We start from the raw sequence: 21667 nt of genomic DNA, 5'->3' as shown, positions 1-21667 counted from the left end.
TGTAGACCAGGCTAGCCTCGAACACATAGGTTAAAGATGTGAGTCACTATCTTCAGCCTTAAGATTTTTTTTTTTTGAATAGTTTATGTGTACGCGTGGTTGCCTGTTTGCCCACGTGCGTGCCGTGCCGCGTAGATCGGAGGGTAGCACTGAATTCCCTGGAACTATGGTTGTGAACCATGTGTGCGTTGGGGACCGAATCCAGGTCCTCTGAAAGAGCAGCAATTGCTTTTAAACACAACGCCATCTCTCCAACCCTTGTTGTAATCAATTTATTTGAGACAGGGTCTCATGTAGTTCAGGCTGGCCATGAACTAACTCCTCCTGATCCCCCTGCCTCAGCTGCCCAAGGGTTGAGATCCCAGGCCTGCTACTCTCGGCTTCAGGGCCACACCATTTCGGACCTTCCGAGTCACTTGGGAGGATTTGGGGGGAATGATCGCGCCCAGCTCGGAAGCGGAAGAGAGAGAGAGATGGGGTGCACGGCGCAGATCGTTATGCCCAAACCCCAGGCTCGCAGTAAGTCGGGAGCATCAGACGCGCCGCCAGCCTCCCTACTTGGCTGGCAGGCGGGGTTAGGAGAAGGGGCGGAGTTAGGGAAAGGGGCGGGGCACCGGCCGCGAGGGGCGGGGCTGACCCTCTTGGGCGCTCTCAGAGGCCCGCCCCCTTCCCCTCCCCTCCTCCCCGCGCGCGCGCGCGCGCGCGCTCCCGTCCGCCCGCCCGCTCGCCCGCTGGCGCTGGGGAAAACGTTGCGCAGGTTCAAAAATGGAACGTCGGCGGCGGCGTGAGGGAGCGCTAGGGGGTGTGCGCGCGTGCGCGTGCGCGCCCGGCCGAGCCTGACGGGGTCCCCGGCGCCCCGAGCATCGCGCGCAGCAGCCGCGGCCCCGCAGCTCCACCCCCGGCCCGGCCCGGCCCGGCCCCCGGCCCATCGCCCGCCGCCCCGCATGGAGCTGTCAGCCATAGGCGAGCAGGTGTTTGCGGTGGAGAGCATCCGGAAGAAGCGCGTGCGGAAGGTGAGGCTGCTCGGGGGCGGCTCCCGCGACGCGGCGAGGTCGCCTCCTGCTCCCCAGCACCGCCCCCCTCCGGGTCGGGGCCGGGGCCGGTGCGGAAAGTAGTGCGGGGGGCACCTGGGGACCACCCCGCGCCGCTCGGGCCGCCGCACAGCCCGCTGCCCACTTTGCCCGCCGCCGCCGCCGCCGGCGCGGAGGGCCGGCCCGAGTTAAAGTTGTTGCCCCGAGATGCTGGTGCATCAGAGGCCATCTGGGATGGAGAGGTGGACGGGACAGGAGCGTCTCAGCTCCACGCCGCCCCGCTCAGTTCCGAGGAGGGCTTAAAGCTCACGTTGAGGAAGCAACTCGCTAGTGTGTTCAGCGCCCAAGTGAGTCTCGAACTCGCGCCTCTGGATTTTTCAGTACCGAGCCCTTTGAAGAAGTTGGCAGCAGAGCTTTGGAGGAAAAAAAAAAAAAATCTCCCCTGGTCTCTGAAGTTTCCCGCTTGGACTTTGACCTTCCCCATCCCAACCCCCGCACTCCTCCGGGGCACACCTTTCTTCTCTTCCCCCAACACTCCCCTCCCCCACCGACCAGCCGGGTGCCGCTCCGGAGCCGGGGCCACTGTTGTTGGGGCATCCTCGAGGCTCCTCCCCCTCTGCCAAGGCCTTCCAGTCCTACCCTGAGATTGAAGGAGGCGGTTCTGCCGCGCTCAGGACCACACACACCTCAGCCCCGGAGTTTCCGGTCCAAGACCTCAAGTGTGCGCTCTTTGTGCACGTGCTGGCCGGAGGGGCTCACCCCGGTGTGAACTTGGGTCTGGGCGCATGCATGGGAAAAAAAAGTTCTTCTTTTGAGTCTACTCAAGATCCCCTTCCCTTTTCCCCCTGCAACTCCTTGAGAGGCTCCTGGCGGCTGCATTCTCTGAAGTGCAGGCGGGAGGGGGGGGGGAGCATCGGCTGGGGGAGCCTCAGCAGGGGTTTGGGTGGACCCAGAGTGGGGGCTTGGGGCTATGACTGTCTGGTTTGAGCTGCCTCCTGTCCCTGCCTTCCCGGAGTACTAGACCGAAGCGGATATAGCCATCCTCGCCTCCAACAGGGCACGGGGGTGGGTCAGAGAAGGGAGCACTTCATTCGTTCAGCTCAGCGCTCCAAACCTACGCTGAGGCTGCAGTCTGCTCCAGGTACCGCTCTGAGCCCCAGGCTCCCTTTTCTTAGAGCTAGCCTTCTGGCAAGGGACACAGATGCGGGCAGGATGAATGAGGAAATAAGTGCAGATGCCTCTGGCGGACTAGGTGCTTTTCATTAAGAACTGTCCACTGTGTGGTGCTAGGGAGGAAAGCTTTTAGCAAGGTACTACCACAAATTAACCTCGAAGCTCGCCTATGGGGGTGCTTCACTCGGGGCATGGGGCTGGGCTGGACGCTCAAAGACCCCTTTTCCTCGAGACTGCAGTTTCTAACAACTGGACTAACAACTGGAGCGCTGGCCGCCTTTCAGTGGGGTCCTTTTTTCTCTCCCAGAGAGAAAAGCGAAGGTCTCCAGTAGCTTTCCTTCTAAAAGTGAGGAATTGTGGTCTTGGCTTGGGACTTCAGCCACTGAGCACGGCTATGCATCCACGCTTCCATGTGGTCTCAGTTTCCCTCTGTGCTGTGAGCCCCTGTCTTGGAGCCCAGCGATGTTTGGGACCAGATGCACCTCCCATGCTGCAGCGGGGAGCGTTGTGGGATGGTCATGTGGTAGCCAGAGTTTGGGGCAGCGTCTCTGGGTTGAGAGGATCTGGCCGAGAGCCTTGCCGCTCGTAGACTGGTCATACTGTACTGCTGTGGAGGGTCCTTTGGCCTTTATTGTCCTGCAAGTGTTTGTAGGGTTGTGTGTATCTCACTGTGTCTTTTTTTCTCTTCCCAGGGCAAAGTGGAGTACCTGGTGAAGTGGAAAGGATGGCCCCCCAAGTAAGGCTCCTTCCTGTGTGTGTATTCCCCTGCCTGTCATCCCCTCCCCACGCTGGCTTCAGCTCCGGTTGCTTTTGTGACTGAACCAGCAAGCTCTAACTAAATCACTAGCTTTTCTAGGCCTCAGTTCCCCTCTGCTAGGGGGTGTTCTGCTTGTCTCCTCATCCTGCCCCCGCTTCTGGCCATGGGAGTTAAGGCCCAGCACCTTGGCTTCCTCCATGGCTGCTGGCCAAGTGAAGAGGTCCCCATGCGGAGCAGGCACAGTGCTAGTGAGACAGGAACCTTGGGCAGTGGATCTCCAGTCCTCAGTGCGGTCAGCGTGGAGAGGGATGTAACCTGGGGTCATCTTGCATTTGGATGGTACTCTCTTGTCTACAGAGTAACTTACCAGGCATCCTTTTTAAGTAGGTGTGATTCTGAGCTTTTCAGGTGAGGAAACAGTCAGAGATGGTAAGCAACTTGACTTCGGTCACACAGCAAGGAGAGGCAGTGCTGGGACTTGAACTAAGCCTGATCATTTTTCAGGCCTCTCCTCTGTGTCTTCCCAGTATTCTTTCCTGGTGTTGTGGGGTAGAGAGTTAGATATGCTACCTGGTGGTGGACCTCTGGTGTTGAGGCCTGATGAGGAACCTTCTCACTGACCGATCATCTCCCAGCAAAGAGTTATTGGGGTTGGGAACAAGCTAGATGTAGGACCCTCTTAATGGTTTGTGAATGCTCTGCTCTGCCTCCTAGAGACTGGCTTCTGGAAACCCCCTCTTGCTTTCTTGATGGCTCTGGTAGCCCTGGAACTTTTTCTTCATGTGTGTGTGGGGGGCATATTGGGAGGTGTGGAGGGAGAGGGCTGACTTGTGATTGGGTCCTGGGGTATCGTGGAGGGATGGTGGGAGGAGGGGAAGTCAGTCCCTGAGTGCCCCAGCTTCCCCCTCTCCAAAGTGGGTTCAGTGGCCCAGGGCTTCGAATCTCTTACGGGCTGCTTAGCCTGGCAAGGTGAAAGGCCTGGGCGTTGGTTCAGAGTGGACCACAGGCATCCAGGTGGTGTGTGATGACACATTTGTCTACCCTTCCTAACCCATCTTCCTTTCCCAGATGACCGTCCACTGGTCACTAGTGGTCATCTGGCCTGGGCAAAGAGGAAGGGAGTTAGGGCAAAGGGGAACAGCCAGCGGCCCGAACAGGGCTCAGTTTGCTGTCCACGTCCAGCTGCAGTTGACCACATGGACAGCTTCCCTGACGGGAGGGGAGCGGAGCCGAGCTAGGGCTTTGAGAGTTCTCCTGTTTCTTTCCAAAGCCATTGACTAGATACCTGAGGGTCATGCCTTCTCCCTTTGCTTCTAGATTTCAGGCCTGGATGCCTATTGGGCACTTGTGAGCCCTTGGGCAACTCGTCACCTCTACTTGCTGGTATAATAATAATACCGAACCCCCAAAGCCTCTCAGAACCAGTGTTGTGAGAATTGAACTCATGGTCCAGGGTCAGCTGAGGAGGCCTCTAGGCTGTTTTTCTGTTGGAAGGAAATTCCATTCCAAATAGGAGCTTAAAGTTTTCTTAGACTAATATGTAGTCTTTTCAGATGGAGAAACTGAGGCTCAGAGAGAGGAGGTTATTACAGGAACATAACTGCTAATTCCCACCTCACCATTCCCGTTTCATATGATGCCTGCTGCCTGTGTGGGTCAGGCCCAGCTGGTTTTCAGAAAACTGACTTGGAGCAGAGGTTGAGAAAGTGTGGGAGTGGGTGTTGTCTGGCCTGGGAGTCTCGGGCAGGGTGAGATGCTCCCATTTTTGTAGCTACTCTCCTCATGGCTAAGTAGGGAAGTACTGATTAGTAACTGTGACAGGAAGGCACCTCTGCCAGGCCACTGCAGAGCCGTTTTGTTGCTGCCCATTTTCTCCCCAGCCAAAAGCAAACAACAGCCTCCGCTTCCCAGTGGATGTGCTAGAGGGGAACTCTTGGATCCTCTGGCCATCAGGCAGAGGGTGTTGCTCCAGGTGCTCTGTTCCCCCTAGAGACCCTTGGGTACTGCACTTTTGCCTCTGCCTGCCCGGCACCCTGCAGCTCCCCATCTTCACGTGTAGAGCTCCAGCTTTTTCAGAAAGGCTTCTCCCTGGAGCTTCAGTAATGACGTCATTTACCAAGCTGCCCGTGTGAGAGCCCCAGTGTGAGCCAGGCATCACCCACCTCCGAGATGGAGAGTCCTCATTGGAGACTCCGACCTGACCCCTGGAATACATGGCCAGCGTGGCCACGCAAGGGGCCCCGGGGTGGCCTTGCTGTTAGCTTTTCCAGTGTCAGACTAGCATGCCTCCTCGTGAACTTCGGGTGATTGACAAGCCATGACCCAAGGCAAAACTCTTAAGTTGCCTGTGCCTCCATTTCCTCATGTGTGATGAAGCCCACTAGGAGTCACTCATGCACCCTGGCAGCCAGGCACAGGGCAGGGTGCCGCCGCCGCCTCCTCGCTAGGCCCAGAAAGAAGCCTGGTTAAAAAGCCCTGGCAGCCATGCCCGCAACTCTGGGCTTGGGAAGCTGGTTTAATGAACGCTTCTTGGATTTTATTATGTGTCACACTCGAGTATGTGCGTCATGCGGCTTAACACATGGAGTCTTCTCCACAACTCAAGGCTGAGGAATTACAGGGAGACTCAGTTTAGAATGAGGCTCACAGTTGGGGCGGTTGAAACTGGAGTCATGGAGCTGCCGCTGGCCTGGCTCCGCGTGGCCCCAGCTCGCCCGGTTTCGCGTGCAGCTCAGCAGGCCCCTCCCCCACCCTGGAACGGCAGGCTAGGGCCCGGCGATCTGTCTTGCTTGGGGGGTGCTGCGCCCCACCCCAATCGCCTGACCCCCGGCTCGCGGGGGGCCGGAGGAGAAGGGGCCGGGTGCGGTGGCGGAGCTTGTTTACCGGGCTGGGAGGCGGGGCTGCGGTCACGTGGTCGTGTTTATCTCCAGCAGGCAGGCGTGCCCCGCCCAGATAGGTTTCCAGTGATCCGGGCTCCCACTCTCACGCTGTGCTTGCAGCGCCGGCTTTCTACCTGCACCAGATGCTTGTGCACCAGAAGCTTGCAGCGGCACTTTGCGGCCAGTTTTGGACCCTCTGCAAGACCCTGCTGTTTCACTTTGCCTCAGGGGTTAGCGGTCCGGTCCTCGCACCCCCGGGTCCTCCTGGGGCTCCCTTTCTCTGCCTTGGGACTTGGTTCTAGGACTCTGGCCGCCCTTTTCTGTGGTTTCACAGCTTGTAGGGCTAAGAGGGCCTAGATATAGGCAGTGATCCTCCCCCAGGGATGCTCCAGCTTGTGGGGAGCCCAAGGAGGTGACCTTAGGCAAGTTGGCTTAATCTCTATGCCTCTGGTTTTTCATCTGTAAACTGGAGTGACTATTTAGGAACCTGCCGTGGTGTAAGATTATGGGGGATGCCTCAGAGTAGACTGGTGTGTTCTCGTGACATACAGTGGGGGCAGTTGTTCTTTAGATGAGGGAATTGGGGTGCAGAGAAGGGTAGAGGCTTACCAGGAATCACATTGTAGCTGCGGTGGTAAGGAATGGGCCCGAGGTGGGGCAGGGCAGGCTAGAGATGCTGAGCAGGCAGGGAGGGTACAGTAGGCAGAGTGCCTCTCCCTTTGTTGGGCAGAAGGCATGAGTTCCACCTGCCCTGGTCGGGGCAGCTCAGCAGCCTTCCCGGAACACCTGCGGCTGAGGTGTGCGTTCATAGTTGCACGGGTCCTCCTTAGCAAGGGCCAGTTGGGCCGGGATGGATGATGGGGAGATGGCTGCTGGACCAGGAGAAGAATGCACGCTGGGGCTGGTGATGCCACTGCTGAAACCCGAGAGGCAGCCCAGGTACCCACGTGTTGGCTGAGTAACAAGGAGGAAGGAAGGAAGTTCTGTACCAGGACCGCTTGCCCCTCTGCATGGTCCAGTGTCCCTGAGACTTAAAGGTTTTAGCTCTTAGGGTGTCTCTGCCTCCTTTCTCCCTGCTGGTGAGCCCTCCCACCCAGTTGCCTGCTTTCTCCAGGAGGACGTTGGCCGGAATCACAGAACATGGCCTTGTTTTTTTGTTTTTTTTTTTTAATTATATAGCACTGGGGATTTGGGATTTAGCTCAGTGGTAGAGCGCTTGGACCCTGGGTTCGGTCCTCAGCTCCGAGGAAAAAAATTATATAGCACTGGACATGGTGGTGCAGGCCTTTAATCCCAGCACTAGGGAGGTGGATTTCCTGAGTTGGAGGCCAGTTGGGTTCACAGAGGGAGTTCCGGGACAGCCAGGGCTACACAGAGAAACCCTGTCTCAACAAAAACAAAACAAAACAAAAAACAAAAAAAAGCAAAGCACATACACATATATGTGTATGTGTATATAATTTATTTACATATACTTCATATGTGTATTATCTTTATTTTATTCGATAAATTCATGTGTGTATAATTTAATTAATTAATTAATTAATTAGTTTATTTATTTATTATGTATATAGTGTTCTGGCATATATGCCTACATGCCAGAAGAGGGCACCAAATCTCAATATAGATGGTTCTGAGCCACCATGTGATGCCTGGGAATTGAACTTAGGACCTCTGGAAGAGCAGCCAGTGCTCTTAACCTCTGAGCTATCTCTCCAGCTCCTATAATTTAAAATTTTAAATATAAAAGATTTAATTTTAAAAATTATGCACATGTTTTTGCTTGCATGTATGTATGTGCCCCACCTGAGTGCCTCAGAGGCCAGAGGAAGACGTCCCTTAGAACTGGAGTTACAGGTGGTTGTGAGCCACTGTGTGGGTGCTGGAAACTGACTCAGGTCCTCTGCAAGAGCAGTAAGTGCTTTTAACTGCTGAGCTCTCTCCAGTCCTAATTATGATTATATTTAAGTCCATTTCCCTCTTTTTTGGTTTATTTGTTTGTTTGGTTTGGTTTTTTGTTCGAAGCATTGTTTCTCTGTGTAACCTTGACTGTCCTGGAACTCACTCCGTAGATCAGGCTATACTCGAACTCAGAAATCTTGACTTTGCCTTGGGAGTGCTGGGATTAAAGATGTGCACCCGGCTTCCATTTCCCTTCATCTCCTTTTACTGGAACCGTTCTTGCCAACGTGCCCCCTTGTGTGTGTGTGTGTGTGTGTGTGTGTGTGTGTGTGTGTCTTACCAGTAGCCACACCTCTGAAGAAAAATGACTTCTTTCCTAGCAGCTATGGACTTCCAATGGTTCTTCAGCTAGGGGCATAGTTTTGTGTGCTTCCTCCCTCATCCATACTGGAATGTTGACAGGCTCCATTTTGTGCAAATAACCACAGCTCCTGTGAGTTCAGGAATGTGGTAGCCATGTCGTGTCCAGGACAGCATCTTACAGCACTCATCCTCTGGCTGACACATTCTTTCTGCCTGCTCTTCTGTGATGTTTCCTGAGATTTGTTGGAGAGGACTAATATAGATGTCCCGTTTAGGGCTGAGCACTCAAAATTTAACTCATTCTCAGCAGCATTTCGACCTTTTTGTTTTGTTATGTTTTTGTTTTTCCTTTTTATTATTTTTTTCAGAGCTGAGGATCGAACCCAGGGCCTTGCGCTTGCTAGGCAAGAGCTCTACCACTGAGCTAAATCCCCAACCCCTGTTTTTGTTTTTTAAGACAGGGTTTCTCTGTAGCAGGCTTTCTTAGACTGGTAGCTTCCAAACCATGACATGGACACTTATTAAATATGAATGCTCAGCCTTTAGCTTAGGCTAGTTTTTTTTTTTTTTTTTTTTTGGTTTTTCGAGACAGGGTTTCTCTGTGTAGCTTTGTGCCTTTCCTGGAGCTCACTTGGTAGCCCAGGCTGGCTTCGAACTCACAGAGATCCGCCTGGCTCTGCCTCCCGAGTGCTGGGATTAAAGGCGTGCGCCACCACCGCCCGGCCGCTTAGGCTAGTTTTTATAACTTAACCCATTTCTATTAATCTATGTGCTGCCCCAAGGCTCATTTACCTCATCTACGTACTGTCCATCCTGATTTCCTACTTCCTCTGTGTCTGTCTGTCTGGCTCTCTTTTCTCTCTGCCCATAAACCCCGCCTGTCCCTCCTCTGCCTAGCTATTGGCCATTCAGCTCTTTATTAGACCAATTAGGTGCCTTAGGCAGGCAAGGTGAAACAGCAGCACATCTTTACATAGTTAAACAAATACTCTATTCCACAACATTTCTCTGTGTAAAAGCCCTGGTTGTCTTGGAACTCACTCTGTAGACCAGGCTGGCCTCAAACTCAGAGATCCACCTGGCTCTGCCTCCCAAGTACTGGGATTAAAGGCCACCGCCGCCACCGCCACCACCACCTGGCTTCACACTGACCATTTTTGAGTCTGCATAAGTTCTGCCCACTGCAAAAAGCAGCTTCTCTAAGATTGAAAACAGCACAGAGCTATGGGTATAAACACTTAGAAGGCAGTTTGATGGCATGTCCCTTTCAAAACAACAGATGGGTTCCCTCCTAGAACTATGATTCCCCTCCATAGCTTTTAACCAAGTTTATAGCCCCAGATGTAATTTTTCTCTTGTGGAGTTGGCCTCAAATCAGTTCAGAAAGTGGTTGGTTACTTACCATTTATGCCTCTGTTATACCATTGGCAGTGTCTTGCCTAGCCGGTCAATATTACAACAAGCAAGGTTCATCACTGGGTAAGACTCTTAGTGACTTTTCTCCCCAGCAGCCTGCCTGGTACCTTTTAGAACTATGAAAACTAACTAATAAGAAGCCCCAGGTCAGTTTTAGCTTGATTATCTAGGTCTCATAGTCAAAATATGTGGTGTCTTCAGTATCAGGGTCCTACTGCCTAATTTTGGTGGGCAACCAAGAACAATGACAATAGCCTGTTTTGTTTGGGTCCTCTGACCTTCTTGTCAAATAACTCATTGAAGCCTGGTGGTGGTGGTGCACGCCTTTAATCCCAGCACTCGGGAGGCAAAGGCAGGCGGATCTTTGTGAGTTTAAGGCCAGCCTGGGCTACAGAGAGTTCCAGGACAAGCTCCAAAAGCTACACAGAGAAACCCTGTCTTGAAAAACTAAAAACAAAACAAAACAAAACGCATCGGGAGGCATCTCATGCCTGGCACTGAGATTTTCACTTAGTAACCTGTGCTTTCTGGGAGCAATAGCAATAGACCTCCATTCACAATCCTGTTTTTAAAAATACTGTGTGTGTGTGTGTGTGTGTGTGTGTGTGTGTGTGTGTGTGTAGGTGGGAGGGTGCATTTGAGTCTCACTGTGACAGAGTACATCTTGGTTCTGTCTACCTGGTAGGTACCAGGGAGCAAACTCAGATTGTCAAGCTGGGCAGCAAGTACCTTTACCTGCTGAGCCATATTACCAACCCTTAATCTCTTTAAAATAAGTGTGTGTGTGTGTGTGTGTGTGTGTGTGTGTGTGTGTGTGTGTGTGTGTGTGTGTGATGGTGATGGTGATGGTGATAATGGTGATGATTATTCGTTTGTGTATGTGTGTGGTTATGTGCACATGCGTGCAAGTTTCCAAGGAGACCAGAAGAGGGCACTGGACCCCCAGGAGCTGGGTGGTACAGGCTGTTAAGAGCTACCTGACCTGAGTGCTGGGAATTGAACTCCTGCTTCTTCCAAGAGCAGCACGTGCTCCTAACTGCCAGGCCATCTCCAACCTCTGTATTTTAAAAACTAGCTTACGGTTTAGTGGTTTTCCGTTGACTTTCCATACGTCGGTAGTTTTGACTGGCTCTCCCCCATCCCTTGTTCTCATCCCCACTTAAGCCTTTTTCCACCCCTGGCGGGCTGCTCCACTCTGATGCTTGGGTCCGCTCTCCCCCTCCCACTTCCAAACCTTTCCCTCTGTCTCATGGGACCTTTCTAGTTTCCTGACCTCCACAGACACTGCAAATTAACACAGGTCTGAAAATCTGAAACTAGGCTCCATCCATATGAGAGCATGTGGGGGTGGTCTTTCTGGACCCGGGTTACTTCTTTTACTGTAGTTTCCACTCCCATCCATTTTCCTGTGAATTGCTAGTTTAAGTTTTCTTCACATCTGAATAAAATCCCGTTGTATATGTGCCACATTTCACTGTCTGTTCATTGATGAACATCTAGGCTAATTCCATTTCTTCGCCATGATGAACAGAGCAGAAACGAACACAGGTGAACAAGTAGCTCTGCAATAGTCTTTAAGTACATGCCCAGGAGTGGTGGTTGAGCCCTTGCCTCTTTTATTTATTTATTTATTTATTTATTCATTTATTCATTTATTTTTTAAATTGAGGCGGTCTCACTATTGTCGTTTTGGCTGGCCTGGAACTCATTATGTAGACCAGCACACCCAGGCATCCATCCATCCATTTTTTTTTTTTTTTTTTTTTTTTTTGGTTTTTCGAGACAGGGTTTCTCTGTGTAGCTTTGCGCCTTTCCTGGAACTCACTTGGTAGCCCAGGCTGGCCTCGAACTCACAGAGATCCACCTGCCTCTGCCTCCCAAGTGCTGGGATTAAAGGCGTGTGCCACCACCGCCCGGCCCATCCATCCATTTTTAATTAAGAATTTTATACTTGCTAGTTGGTGGTGGTGCACTCCTTCAATCCCCGCACTCAGGAGGAAGATGCAGGTTGACCTCTGACAAGGCTAGCCTGGTCTACAGGGCAAGTTCCAAGACAGCCAGGGCTACACAGAGAAACCCTGTTTCAAAAACAAAAACAACAACAACAACAAAAAACAAAACAAAACAAAACAAAACAAAAAAAAAACATTTTCTACTAGTATTCCCACTTACTGCTTTAGAATTTTATTTTTGTTCTTTTAAGATACCTGTCATCAGTAGGTGCTTAGCAGACACCTGTGATGGGCAAGGCTGGGGGGAGGGGCTGCAGGCCTTGCTTGATGTCTGGGGCCGGGGCCAACCAACATAAAAACACAGAGAGCAGAACCCTTTCTCTGCAGGCGCCACCGTGAGCAGCCCGAGACCCTCGGTCCGCACTTGAGTACTGAGAGAGACACACGGAAGGAAGCACAGGGCTGCTGAGTGTGCAGCCCAAGGTTACACCGTCAGCTAGGGTCAGAGCTGGGATTGGAACCCAGACGGGCTAGCCCCAGAGCCCCTGCCAGGCTGTGGGATGAGGAACGGAGGCATCCTTAGGCCTCAGGAGGGTGTTAGAGCTAACTGGGGTCTGTAGTAGGAGTCTGATCACAGTGTGGCATGAATGGGGGGGGGGGGGGGGGTTGTGACATCACACACCTCCCGAAGGCCTAGGCTAGGGCTCTCATACCACACAGGCCAGCCCGTGGCTAGGTGGTGGCCGGGCAGCGCTGACCTTTTGTTCTTCTCCCCAGGTACAGCACATGGGAGCCAGAGGAGCACATCCTGGACCCCCGCCTTGTCATGGCCTACGAGGAGAAGTAAGGGCCCTGCCTGTTCTGGGCCTGGCCTGAGGCCGGCTCCAAGACGTCTCAGGAAGGCTTGGCCCTGGGCAAGGGTCTGTTAGGGCAGGGTGGGTTAGGGTGTGTGTGTGTGTCAGGGACAGGTGGTGGGCACCTCAGACCTGTTCCTGTGTCCTGTTGGTGTCTCCCTCTCGGGCAGCTTTTGCCCTCCTGTGGCTCCTGAGTCCCAGGCTGAGGATTCATTCAGAAGCACTGACAGATGTATCCCATGTGGGAATGAGAGCATCTGGCTCTCCCCGTCAGAGGGGGAAATCTGCTGAGGTCAAGCAAGGCCAGGGATGTGAGGAAAGCTTCCAGCTTGACCTCTGACCTCCTGTCAGCACCCTGAGAGTCATGATCCCACCCTTCCCATGGGCTTCACTGCTCCCACCTGGACCATGGAGTGTGTGTGGCACAACTATTGTTTTAATTTACGTGTGTAATTTACACACACACACACACACACACACACACACACACACGTGTGTGTGTGAAGGTTAAACAGTGACTGGCGTTGGTTCTCTCCCAGGGCACTCAGGTTGTCAGACTTAGGAGTGAGCCGTTTGCCAGCTGAGAGATCTCATCAGTGTCCCCCACCCCGCCCTGTTTTTAGGTAGTCTCCATACGCCCTGTAGCCCTGGCCCACCTAGACTTGTGGCTGATCCACCACCTTCTTTCTCCTACTTTGTGGACTTAGGGCGTGGGCTAAGGTGTCTAATTCTCAAAACTGGTTTTTTGTTGTTGTTGTTGTTGTTTTTGGTTTTTTGAGACAGGGTTTCTCTGTGTAGCTTTTGGAGCTTGTCCTGAAACTCACTTTGTCGTAGACCAGGCTGGCCTTGAACTAACAGAGATCCTCCTGCCTCTACCTCCCAAGTGGTGGGATTAAAGGTGTGCACCACCACCACCACCACCACCACCACCACCACCACCACCACCACCCGGTGAATCTGAGTTTTCTACAAGAGCAGCCAGTGCTCTTAACTATTGAGTCCTTGCTCCAGCCCTTCATCATTGCTCGTAACTCATTATGATGCTGTTCCTGTCCCACACTTTCTCTCTGCTTCTTGGTGAGATCTTGGTCTAAAACAGTGGTTCCCAACCTGTGGGTCATGACCCCTTTGGGGACCTTTTTACAACCCTTTTACAGGGGTCACCTAAGCCCATCAGGAAAACACAGATATTTACAGTATGACTTGTAACAGTAACAAAATTACAGTTATGAAGTAGCAATGAAAATATTTTTATGGTGGCTGGTCAGCATGACACGAAGAACTGCATTAACGGGTTGCAGCGTTAGGAAGGTTGAGAAGCACTGGTCCTAAGGGTCGTGTCACTGAGAGAGTCTTTTCAGAGACAGGGTCTCACTCTATAGTCCTATAGAGGAACTCACTCTATAGACCTGGCTGGCCTTATACTTGTAGCAATCCTCCTGCCTCTACCTCCCAAGTGCTGGGATTACAGACATGTGCCACCATGCCCAGGTGTGTGGACTGTCTTAGATTGTGGCAGAGAAAGTGGGGAGGATCCAGGCCAGGTGCCATTCCTCGAATCCAGATCATTGCCTGGTAGGGGTGTGGTAGCTCCCACCAAGAAGACCAGTTTCCGACATTTGGGGAAGGCTGGTTTATGGCTAGCCCGGATGAGGAGGTGGCCTAAGGTCACCCAGCCATAGTGGAGAAAGAGCACACTCCTGGCCCCACCTGACTTGTCTCTGGGGTCTTTGTGGTGGGCTGCAGGAGAATGAGTGAGGGAACGGAGACAGAGTAGAGGATGCAGTATCCCCTTGTCTTTGGCAGTGCCATGTGGAATCTCAAGTTGTGTCATATAGGTTGAGGGAGGTTTTGGAAGGAGGGCACCCTGCAGGGCACTCCTTCTCCTCCAGCCAATTAGCTGAGGCAGGGCCCTTTCTGCAGATTCCAGTAGGTCCCAAATAGGATGGCTGGGTCGATCTCCCCTTGCCATAGAACTTGCAATAATACTTAGTTCCCCAAGACACTGAAGGCCAGCTGAGTTCTTGCTGAGTGAGAGTGGACAGCAGAGCTCCATTCTTTTTTTTTTTCATGTTTTATAAAATCTTTATTGACAAATAATTCATAGTATACAATTACAATTTGCCTGTTTGCACAATTTGATAGACTTTAGTCCAGCGTCCTCATAGGCCCATGACATCATTACCACTTTCTATTTTAGAATATCGCTGTCTTCAATTTATTTTTCTTTCTTTCTTTCTTTTTTTTTTAATGCCAAATGTCATTTCTTGAAGGGGGTAGGAGGTTAAATACAGGCTTACAGCACAATGGGAGAACCCTGGAGGGCAGAGTTCGCTACTGATGTTTTACAATCTTGCATCTAAGCTGTTAACGCCCATTATGCAGGATACACAGACAAGGAACTTCCCTTAAGCATTCAGGAGGGTGGAACCTGGCAGGGAATTAGCATAGGAGGATATCAAGGTCAAGGTCAGCAAGCAAGGCAACAATTACCCAAAACGGCCCCCCCCCCCAGGCATTACCCATCAGAGCTCCATTCTTACGGGGTCCCCAGTAGCATAGGCTGAAGAGCCCTGTGTGGCCCTGGAGTGTAGCAAGGACCTCTATGTTTTCAGAGGAAAGGCTAAGCCCTGGAAGTTGAATGCTGACCCCACTGTTATGGCCCCATAGAGCAATGGGGAAGGTGTGGGATGGCCTATGTCCCCAACCCAGGTGCGTGATGGGAGGTGGGGGGGGGTGATGCTTCACTTAGATGTCACCAGTGTTTATTTTTCTTCTGCCTTCTTCTTCGTACTCCCAGGGAGGAGAGAGACCGAGCGTCAGGGTATAGGAAGAGAGGCCCGAAACCCAAGCGGCTTCTGCTGCAGGTAACCACTGTCTCTGAGCCTTCCTCCTTGCCCTGCCCGACCCTGCCTGCCCCCACCTGCATGTGCACCGGCCCTGGAGTCCATCTTCTCACCCTACCCAGCACCACCCGGTGAACTGACACTCAGTGGGTACATTTCAGTAGGAGGGGTTGGTTAAAGGCCACGCGTGAGCCGGAGCCAGGGAAGTCAGCCTGGGCTGGGGACTCTGGCGGGCCTGAGGGTAGACATGTAGCCAGTCTTTGAGAACTTGAAATGTTGTGAGTCTTTTTGTTGCTCCAAATCTCTAAACACAAAACAACCGAGGACCTTAGTGTTGAGGAAACATGGCACTAGGATCGCAGAACCCAAGAACCGGACACCCTTAGCATTCTGAGCATGACCTTGGAACAGCAGGCTTACAGATCCGTGTTCTCTTTGGATGGGAAGAAGACCGTGAAGCCTGTGTTGTCCTGCCTTACAGAGGTTTCTGCTCATTCTCAGGATGCCTTAAGTCTTGGCGTAGAAGCCAAAAGAGTATGAAGCCACGCGGTTCAGTGATTCTGGGCAGGTCTGAGTGTTTTCTCACCTGTGGGGGGGTGGATGGAAGTATGCGTTCTTGATTTCATAAGGCCTGTCTGGGCATTTGGCTCGTACGTGTTTAACCACTCCTGGTGCTGGGTTACCTTGGGGTCTCTTTAGTGGACAGGAAGGCTCGCCTTTAGGTGGAGATGACCCATGGGGTTTGTCATAAACTGGCCTTTACTAGACATGCACCCAGCACACATCCTAAGTGGACACGTTCCCTCCCTCTCTCAAAGCGGGGGAGTTGTAGCAGTCACCTCCTGCTGTGTGACAAACTCCCCCAGCACAGCAACTTGAAAATGGAACTGTTGTTGTATCATGTGGCCTCTGCGGGTCCAGAAGGGGGCGCGGCCTCTGCGGGTTGTGGAGCGCCTCAGATCCTTTCCGGATGGTTCGTGTGCCAGGGAGGCGGTGCTGGAGGTTGGCAGGTCCTCTTGTGTGGGTGTCCTCACAGTCAAGTAGGTGATCAAAGAGCAAGGGTGCCGCCGCCGCGTGTTTGTGGCCTGGCCTGAAGTCACACTCTGCAGAGGTCCAGAAGGCAGTGCTGACGGACACAGGCTGGTGTCTGCGTCTCCCTTTGAGGCACTCCTGAAGGCTCAGCCAGGCGTGGGCTTTGCCTGGGGTCACACAGCAGGGTAGAATCCAGCTCTGGAGATGACAGGGTGAGGTCACAAGGACCAAAGGATCTTGCTGTGAGAGGGCTTGTGAAACCCTGAAGTCTCCTGAGGGCTGGCTTCAGGGCAATCCTTGAGGTCCTCACCCTGATGTGCATGATGATGAGCAGGCGGGGCTGGCGGATGAGGATGTCATCTCTTCCTCCACCTTCAGGGTTGGTGACCTAATGGCCCCATTTGATGGCGCTTGTCCTGGGAACCTTGGCCTCTGGTGGCATATGGCAGAAGATGCTGTCCCAGAGTAATATGGGATTTTCTTTGGTCTTGATCTAGGATTTTTTTTTTTTAGCTGTGCAAATTTTACTCCAAGTTGGGAGGACAGACTCCCCATTCTAGAGTTCCAGCCCTTAGGTGTGTGTGCACCATCCTGCTCTGCTTCGCCGAGGTTGAGTTGGCAGCAGAGACCCAGCCCTAGAGAGGGCCAGGGCAGTTGCCTGCAAAGAGGTGGGGTGCTGTTTCTGCAGGCTGGACTTTGCCTCTGCCGTCTCCCTGAAGAGCCTGTTTCAGCTTTCAAGGCTCCTTGGGAGGCAGACTCCTCTCTAAAAGGCAAAAAGCCTCCTCAACATGTCTACTTCAGAAATTGAGTTTTTTTGTTTTTGGTTTTTCGAGACAGGGTTTCTCTGTGTAGCTTTGTGCCTTTCCTGGAACTCACTTGGTAGCCCAGGCTGGCCTCGAACTCACAGAGATCCACCTGGCTCTGCCTCCCGAGTGCTGGGATTAAAGGCGTGTGCCACCGCCGCCCGGCGAGTTTTTTGTTTTTTGTTTTTGTTTTTGTTTTAACTTTGAATAGCACTTGATATCAAATCCAGGCCCGTGTTCGTGGTGGGCAAGCGCTGTGCCCCACTGAGCTGTGCCCCTACCCCCGTGGGTTAGTTTTCGGTAGACTTGTGTGCTGTCCTGCTGTGTGGGTCAAAGGAATAAGCCCTGCAGCCCTGACCTTCAGCCCTGGGGAGACAAGGCCCATGCTGTGGCCAAGAGGGGTGACTGGACTCAGCGGGTGTGGGGCTGGCCTGGGCTGGTGTGGGCCCATGGACAGCGAGCGGTGCAGGTGGACCAGATGAGACCTGGGTGTCCCCTGGGGGAGTTACAGGCCGCGCAGAGGAGCCGCCGTGGGAGGCGGGCTGACCCGCGCCCCGGCTTGCCCCTGCTTGCCCCCCGCAGCGGCTCTACAGCATGGACCTGCGGAGCTCCCACAAAGCCCAGGGCAAGGAGGAGCTCTGCTTCTCCCTGACGCGCCCGCTCGGCAGAGGGAGCCCCGAGGGGGTGGTCAAGGCGGGGGCAGCTGAGCTGGTGGACAAGGGCCCCCTGGTGCCCACCCTGCCCTTCCCACTCCTCCGAAAGCCACGCAAGGCCCACAAGTATCTGCGACTCTCACGCAAGAAGTTCCCGCCACGCAGCGGGTCCCACCCGGAGAGTCACAGCCATCGACGGGAGCTCTCCCTGCAGGAGCCACCAGGCCCAGATGTCCTGCAGGCCACCAGCGACTGGGAGCCTGTGGAGCAGCCCCCCGAGGAGGAGGGTAAGCCAGTCATCCGGAGACCTCAAACCCTGAAAGGCCCCTGACCTTCATCCAGTGGGGCTGGAGACCATGCAGCTGTGGCACAGTGAGGGCCGATTGGGCCTGACCCCTGCCCATCCCGTCTAGCCGGGCAGGGAGCATGTGTAGCCTCCTAAGCATCCACTGGGGGGCGGGCTGCATGCTACCATCACTGCTAATTGACCACTTTGTGCCAACCTGTGTGCCTCATCTGTGTCTCTGTCCCGTGTCCCATGACTGCAGCAGAAGCAGACCTGGCCAATGGGCCCCCTCCCTGGACACCCACGCTCCCCTCGAGTGAAGTGACCGTGACTGACATCACCGCCAACTCCGTCACCGTCACCTTCCGTGAGGCTCAGGCTGCCGAGGGCTTCTTCCGAGACCGCGGTGGGAAGCTGTGAACAGCGGCTTCCCTTCTTCTTAAACTGTGTTCCTTGGGGCTTGGGTGAGGAATTCCAGAGACAGGAGGGGCTGGGAGCACGACAAATACTTTTATTTAAGAAAAAAAAGCAGAAGCATGGGGAAGACCCCACCACCCTGCCCTTGCCCCACGAGGGTTGTCTACAAAGGGGCCTCTGGGACAGGGAGGGCAGGCCAGTGCTGTCTGGTTCCCGTCTCCGTCATTATCTTACAGAGGCTGATCCTAGGAGTCGGAGGAGCCCAGGAGGTCCAGACCTTGCCTTGGCAGTCACCCCAGCTTTCTGGTGGTGTCCCCTCTCTGTTCCTTGGCTAGGGTCTTTACCATGAACTTTCCACTCCGGCTTTGTGGTGGGACATGGAGGCTGGCTTTGGCCACCAGGGGCGGGATCAGGACAAAGGGTGTGTGGACTGGACCAGAGAAGAGGTTGCCTTCCAAGCCTCCTCTGAATGTGCTTTCCCCTCCTCACTGGCCTGTGTAGAGACGCCCATGAACACATCCAGCCACCCCAGTGTGTACACACTGCCTGTGTGTGTGTTCACACCTGCCCCGTGTTTATAGACATGTCCACATGGACCTTGCACACCTTTAGAAACTGATCAGGTGAACATGGCCTAACTCACAGCACAAATGAACGTGCCACAGCACCGCCACCCCACCTTGCACATATGACATGGGACAGGATCTGTCTGTGGGACAGGATCTGACAGCGCGGGCCCACCCTGGGCCTGATGGCATCTGATCTCCCAACCACAGACAGAACCAGGCTCCAGGTGTGCCGGCTGCAGATGCTTCCACACAGGATGGTAGACACCTGGCCCTTCCTTCCTCCCACAGGAGTTCATGTTCTTTCTGACTCAGGTGACTTTTCAGCCCTTCCGGCCTCCCCCCTCCCCCTTCTCTACCCTCTCCTGCGGCTCAGCTGATCTGGGCATCCATGGATGCCCGTGGGTGTGGGCAGTCAGGGAGGGGGTATCCCCCCACTTTCTCAGGGCAGTCCTTGTCTTCTGTGTTCCCTCCCCACCCACCCTGAATGGCACAGCTAGGGATGACCCCTCACACCTGTGGGGATTGAGCTGTGGTACGTGGTGAGTCGGGCTGCACGCAGGCCTGTGCTCCTGTGAGGGAGCAGTTTGCTGCTTGGCACAGCAGGTGTGCTGGAGGCTGACACTTGCCCTGTGTGGCTGGGTCCCAGCAGTCCCCGGTTCTGCTGTGTTTTTAGGAGGCCAACAGAGTTTGCGTGAGCAAGGGTGGTGGGACTCACTCCTAGACCCCCATCCCCCAACCAAAGAGCCTGGACCCTGTGTCTGTCTGGGATTCTGTCCTCAAATTTCTCAAGTCCCTGGTCTCCCCCCCCCTCCTCCTCCTCCTCCTCCTCCTCCTCCTCCTCCTCAGTTCTTAGTTGTCCAGGGTTAACTCAGTGCTTCCATTGGGGGCAGTCTCCTGTGGGTGACCTGCTTCACCTCTGACCTGGAACCTGAATCTAGAGAATGTCGGGGTGGGCTAGGGAAAGGAGAGTCAGGAGGAGCCCCAGCTCAGAGAAGGTGAGGGTGGGTGGCGAAAGCTTTTCTTTGCAGCTGGGTTTGCTCCCCCACAATACTGGGGGACAGCATCCTGTGGGGAGCATGCTCCCCATCCCTAGGGGCATGCGACTAAATGCCTGTGCAACTTGGACCAGGAGGCTCCCGTGGGGAGAAGAGGCCTTTCCGGGCAGCGGTCTTCTGTCTTTAGCAGCAGGCGGTGTCCTTTTCTCCCATGTGGCCCTTGATGAAACCCACCAGCTTGGGGAGATTGTGGCCTAGGCTGGGGATCCCTCAGGGCAGCCATGCGGCTCTGGACTGCTGTGGACTGGTTCCCTAGGAGAAGGGCTGCAGGCTTTGAGTGGCTACACAGGCTTCTCCCAGCCTGAAGCTACCCAAGTGGACTGTACCCCCTACACACACTAACCCCCTACAAGGCCAGTACTCGAGTGAGGAGTGGCGGCCGCCTGCCTGTCTTTCCCTTGGCCCCGCCCATTTGAATGTAAAGGTTGGGGTGAAGATGTGCCTCAGCCTCTGGTGTGGCACTTGAAGTGCCACAGCTGAGCCCATCCGGGCTGTGCGGTTATCATCTGGTAAGATGGTGATCTCATTGCCAAGTTCCTCCCACCTCCCGCCCACTGGGGAAGGAGCTCAGGGTCAGTGAGGTGGTATAGTTTTTTGCTTTAAGTGGCGGACCAGACCTGGCCGCCAGGTCTCAGCACAAGACGGCTTCCTTTGCACAGAAAGCTCCGAGCTTTGTTCAGACTACATGAATGTATTGGGAGGGATTGGGATGGGGCACAGGCCTTCCCCCGGGGGATGTGTGCTGGGGAGAATCAGCAGGTGCAGAGTGTGGTTTTATTTTTGTACTGATGGGTAAGAGACTGTATAGCATCTATTTATTTAGATGATTTGTCTGGTAGATGAGGCAAAAATTATTAAAAGTACATTAAAACGATTTAAGAGTTCCTGTGCGTCTGATTATTTCTTTTGATGATGTCATAGCTGTGTGACAACCAACTCTCTACCCCAAAACTACAGCCTAGGTTGGTCTCCAGGTCTCCCAACAATAGTTGGTGATCTGGGAGAAACCATTCAATCTTCCGAACCCTCTAGACCACCAGTGAAAATCAGCTGGGGACAGAAATGAGACTAGTGTGTCAGTGGGTAGGGCCCCGGCAGTGTCCTCAGGGACTGGGCCTGCTTCTGTGGGCTTTGTTCCTCATTTCCCCAGAGTATCTTGTTCTAGAACTTGGGGTCAACAGCCTGGGGCTCTGCGGTCCCAGGTTAGAGAACCCAGGTCTGCTGTGAGGCTGACTCACGTTCACCCAGGCTCTGCACCCCTGGCAGCCCTAGACAGGCAGGCAGTGCACAAAGCTTGGTGGGTGAGTCTGAGTACACCTGTGCTTCGGTTCCTCCCTGGCTTGCAGGCTGGAGCTGGACAGGAAGCTGGAGGAAGGTCAGACTGATGCAGTTGTCCGGGCAGAGGACAGCTGTGGCCACAATAAGGGATATTGTATGGGAGAGATGCTTATGCTGGGGGTGTAAGGAAGGCGGGAGAATTGTCACACTCAACACTGGTGGAATGTGAGGTGGGGCATGTGTGTGCACACACGCCAAGATCATGCCTGAGTTTCCAATTGGAACATTGGGTAATTGTTTGGACCCCATCTGTAAGGAAACAGGGAAAAGAAGTAGATTGGGGGTGTTCTGAGTTATCCCCAAAGCTGAGCCTGAGACCAGGATGTCCTGTGAGAAAAGAG

General features: G+C 53.7%; 1 protein-coding gene across 3 annotated transcripts; it reads left to right on the top strand.

Moving 5' to 3' along the window:
- The first annotated feature begins 800 nt into the window (after nt 1-800).
- Nucleotides 801-20872, top strand: Cbx7 (chromobox 7). Of its 3 annotated transcripts, none has more exons than XM_076556350.1 (6): nt 801-1013; nt 2897-2940; nt 12251-12316; nt 15128-15194; nt 17876-17948; nt 18210-20872. In XM_076556350.1, the coding sequence occupies exons 1-6, from the start codon at nt 945-947 to the stop codon at nt 18365-18367; spliced, it is 477 nt and encodes a 158-aa protein (XP_076412465.1). In that variant the 5' UTR covers nt 801-944; the 3' UTR covers nt 18368-20872. The 3 variants fall into 3 exon arrangements, with proteins under 3 accessions (XP_076412465.1, XP_076412463.1, XP_076412464.1); XM_076556348.1 differs by having other exon boundaries at nt 17591-17948; XM_076556349.1 differs by having other exon boundaries at nt 17591-17948; nt 18213-18518.
- The last annotated feature ends 795 nt before the right edge of the window (nt 20873-21667 follow it).

The sequence above is a fragment of the Peromyscus maniculatus genome, chromosome 20 (genome assembly GCF_049852395.1).
Source record: "Peromyscus maniculatus bairdii isolate BWxNUB_F1_BW_parent chromosome 20, HU_Pman_BW_mat_3.1, whole genome shotgun sequence".
NCBI lineage: Eukaryota > Metazoa > Chordata > Mammalia > Rodentia > Cricetidae > Peromyscus > Peromyscus maniculatus.
This window is presented reverse-complemented; position numbering and strand designations above follow the sequence as displayed.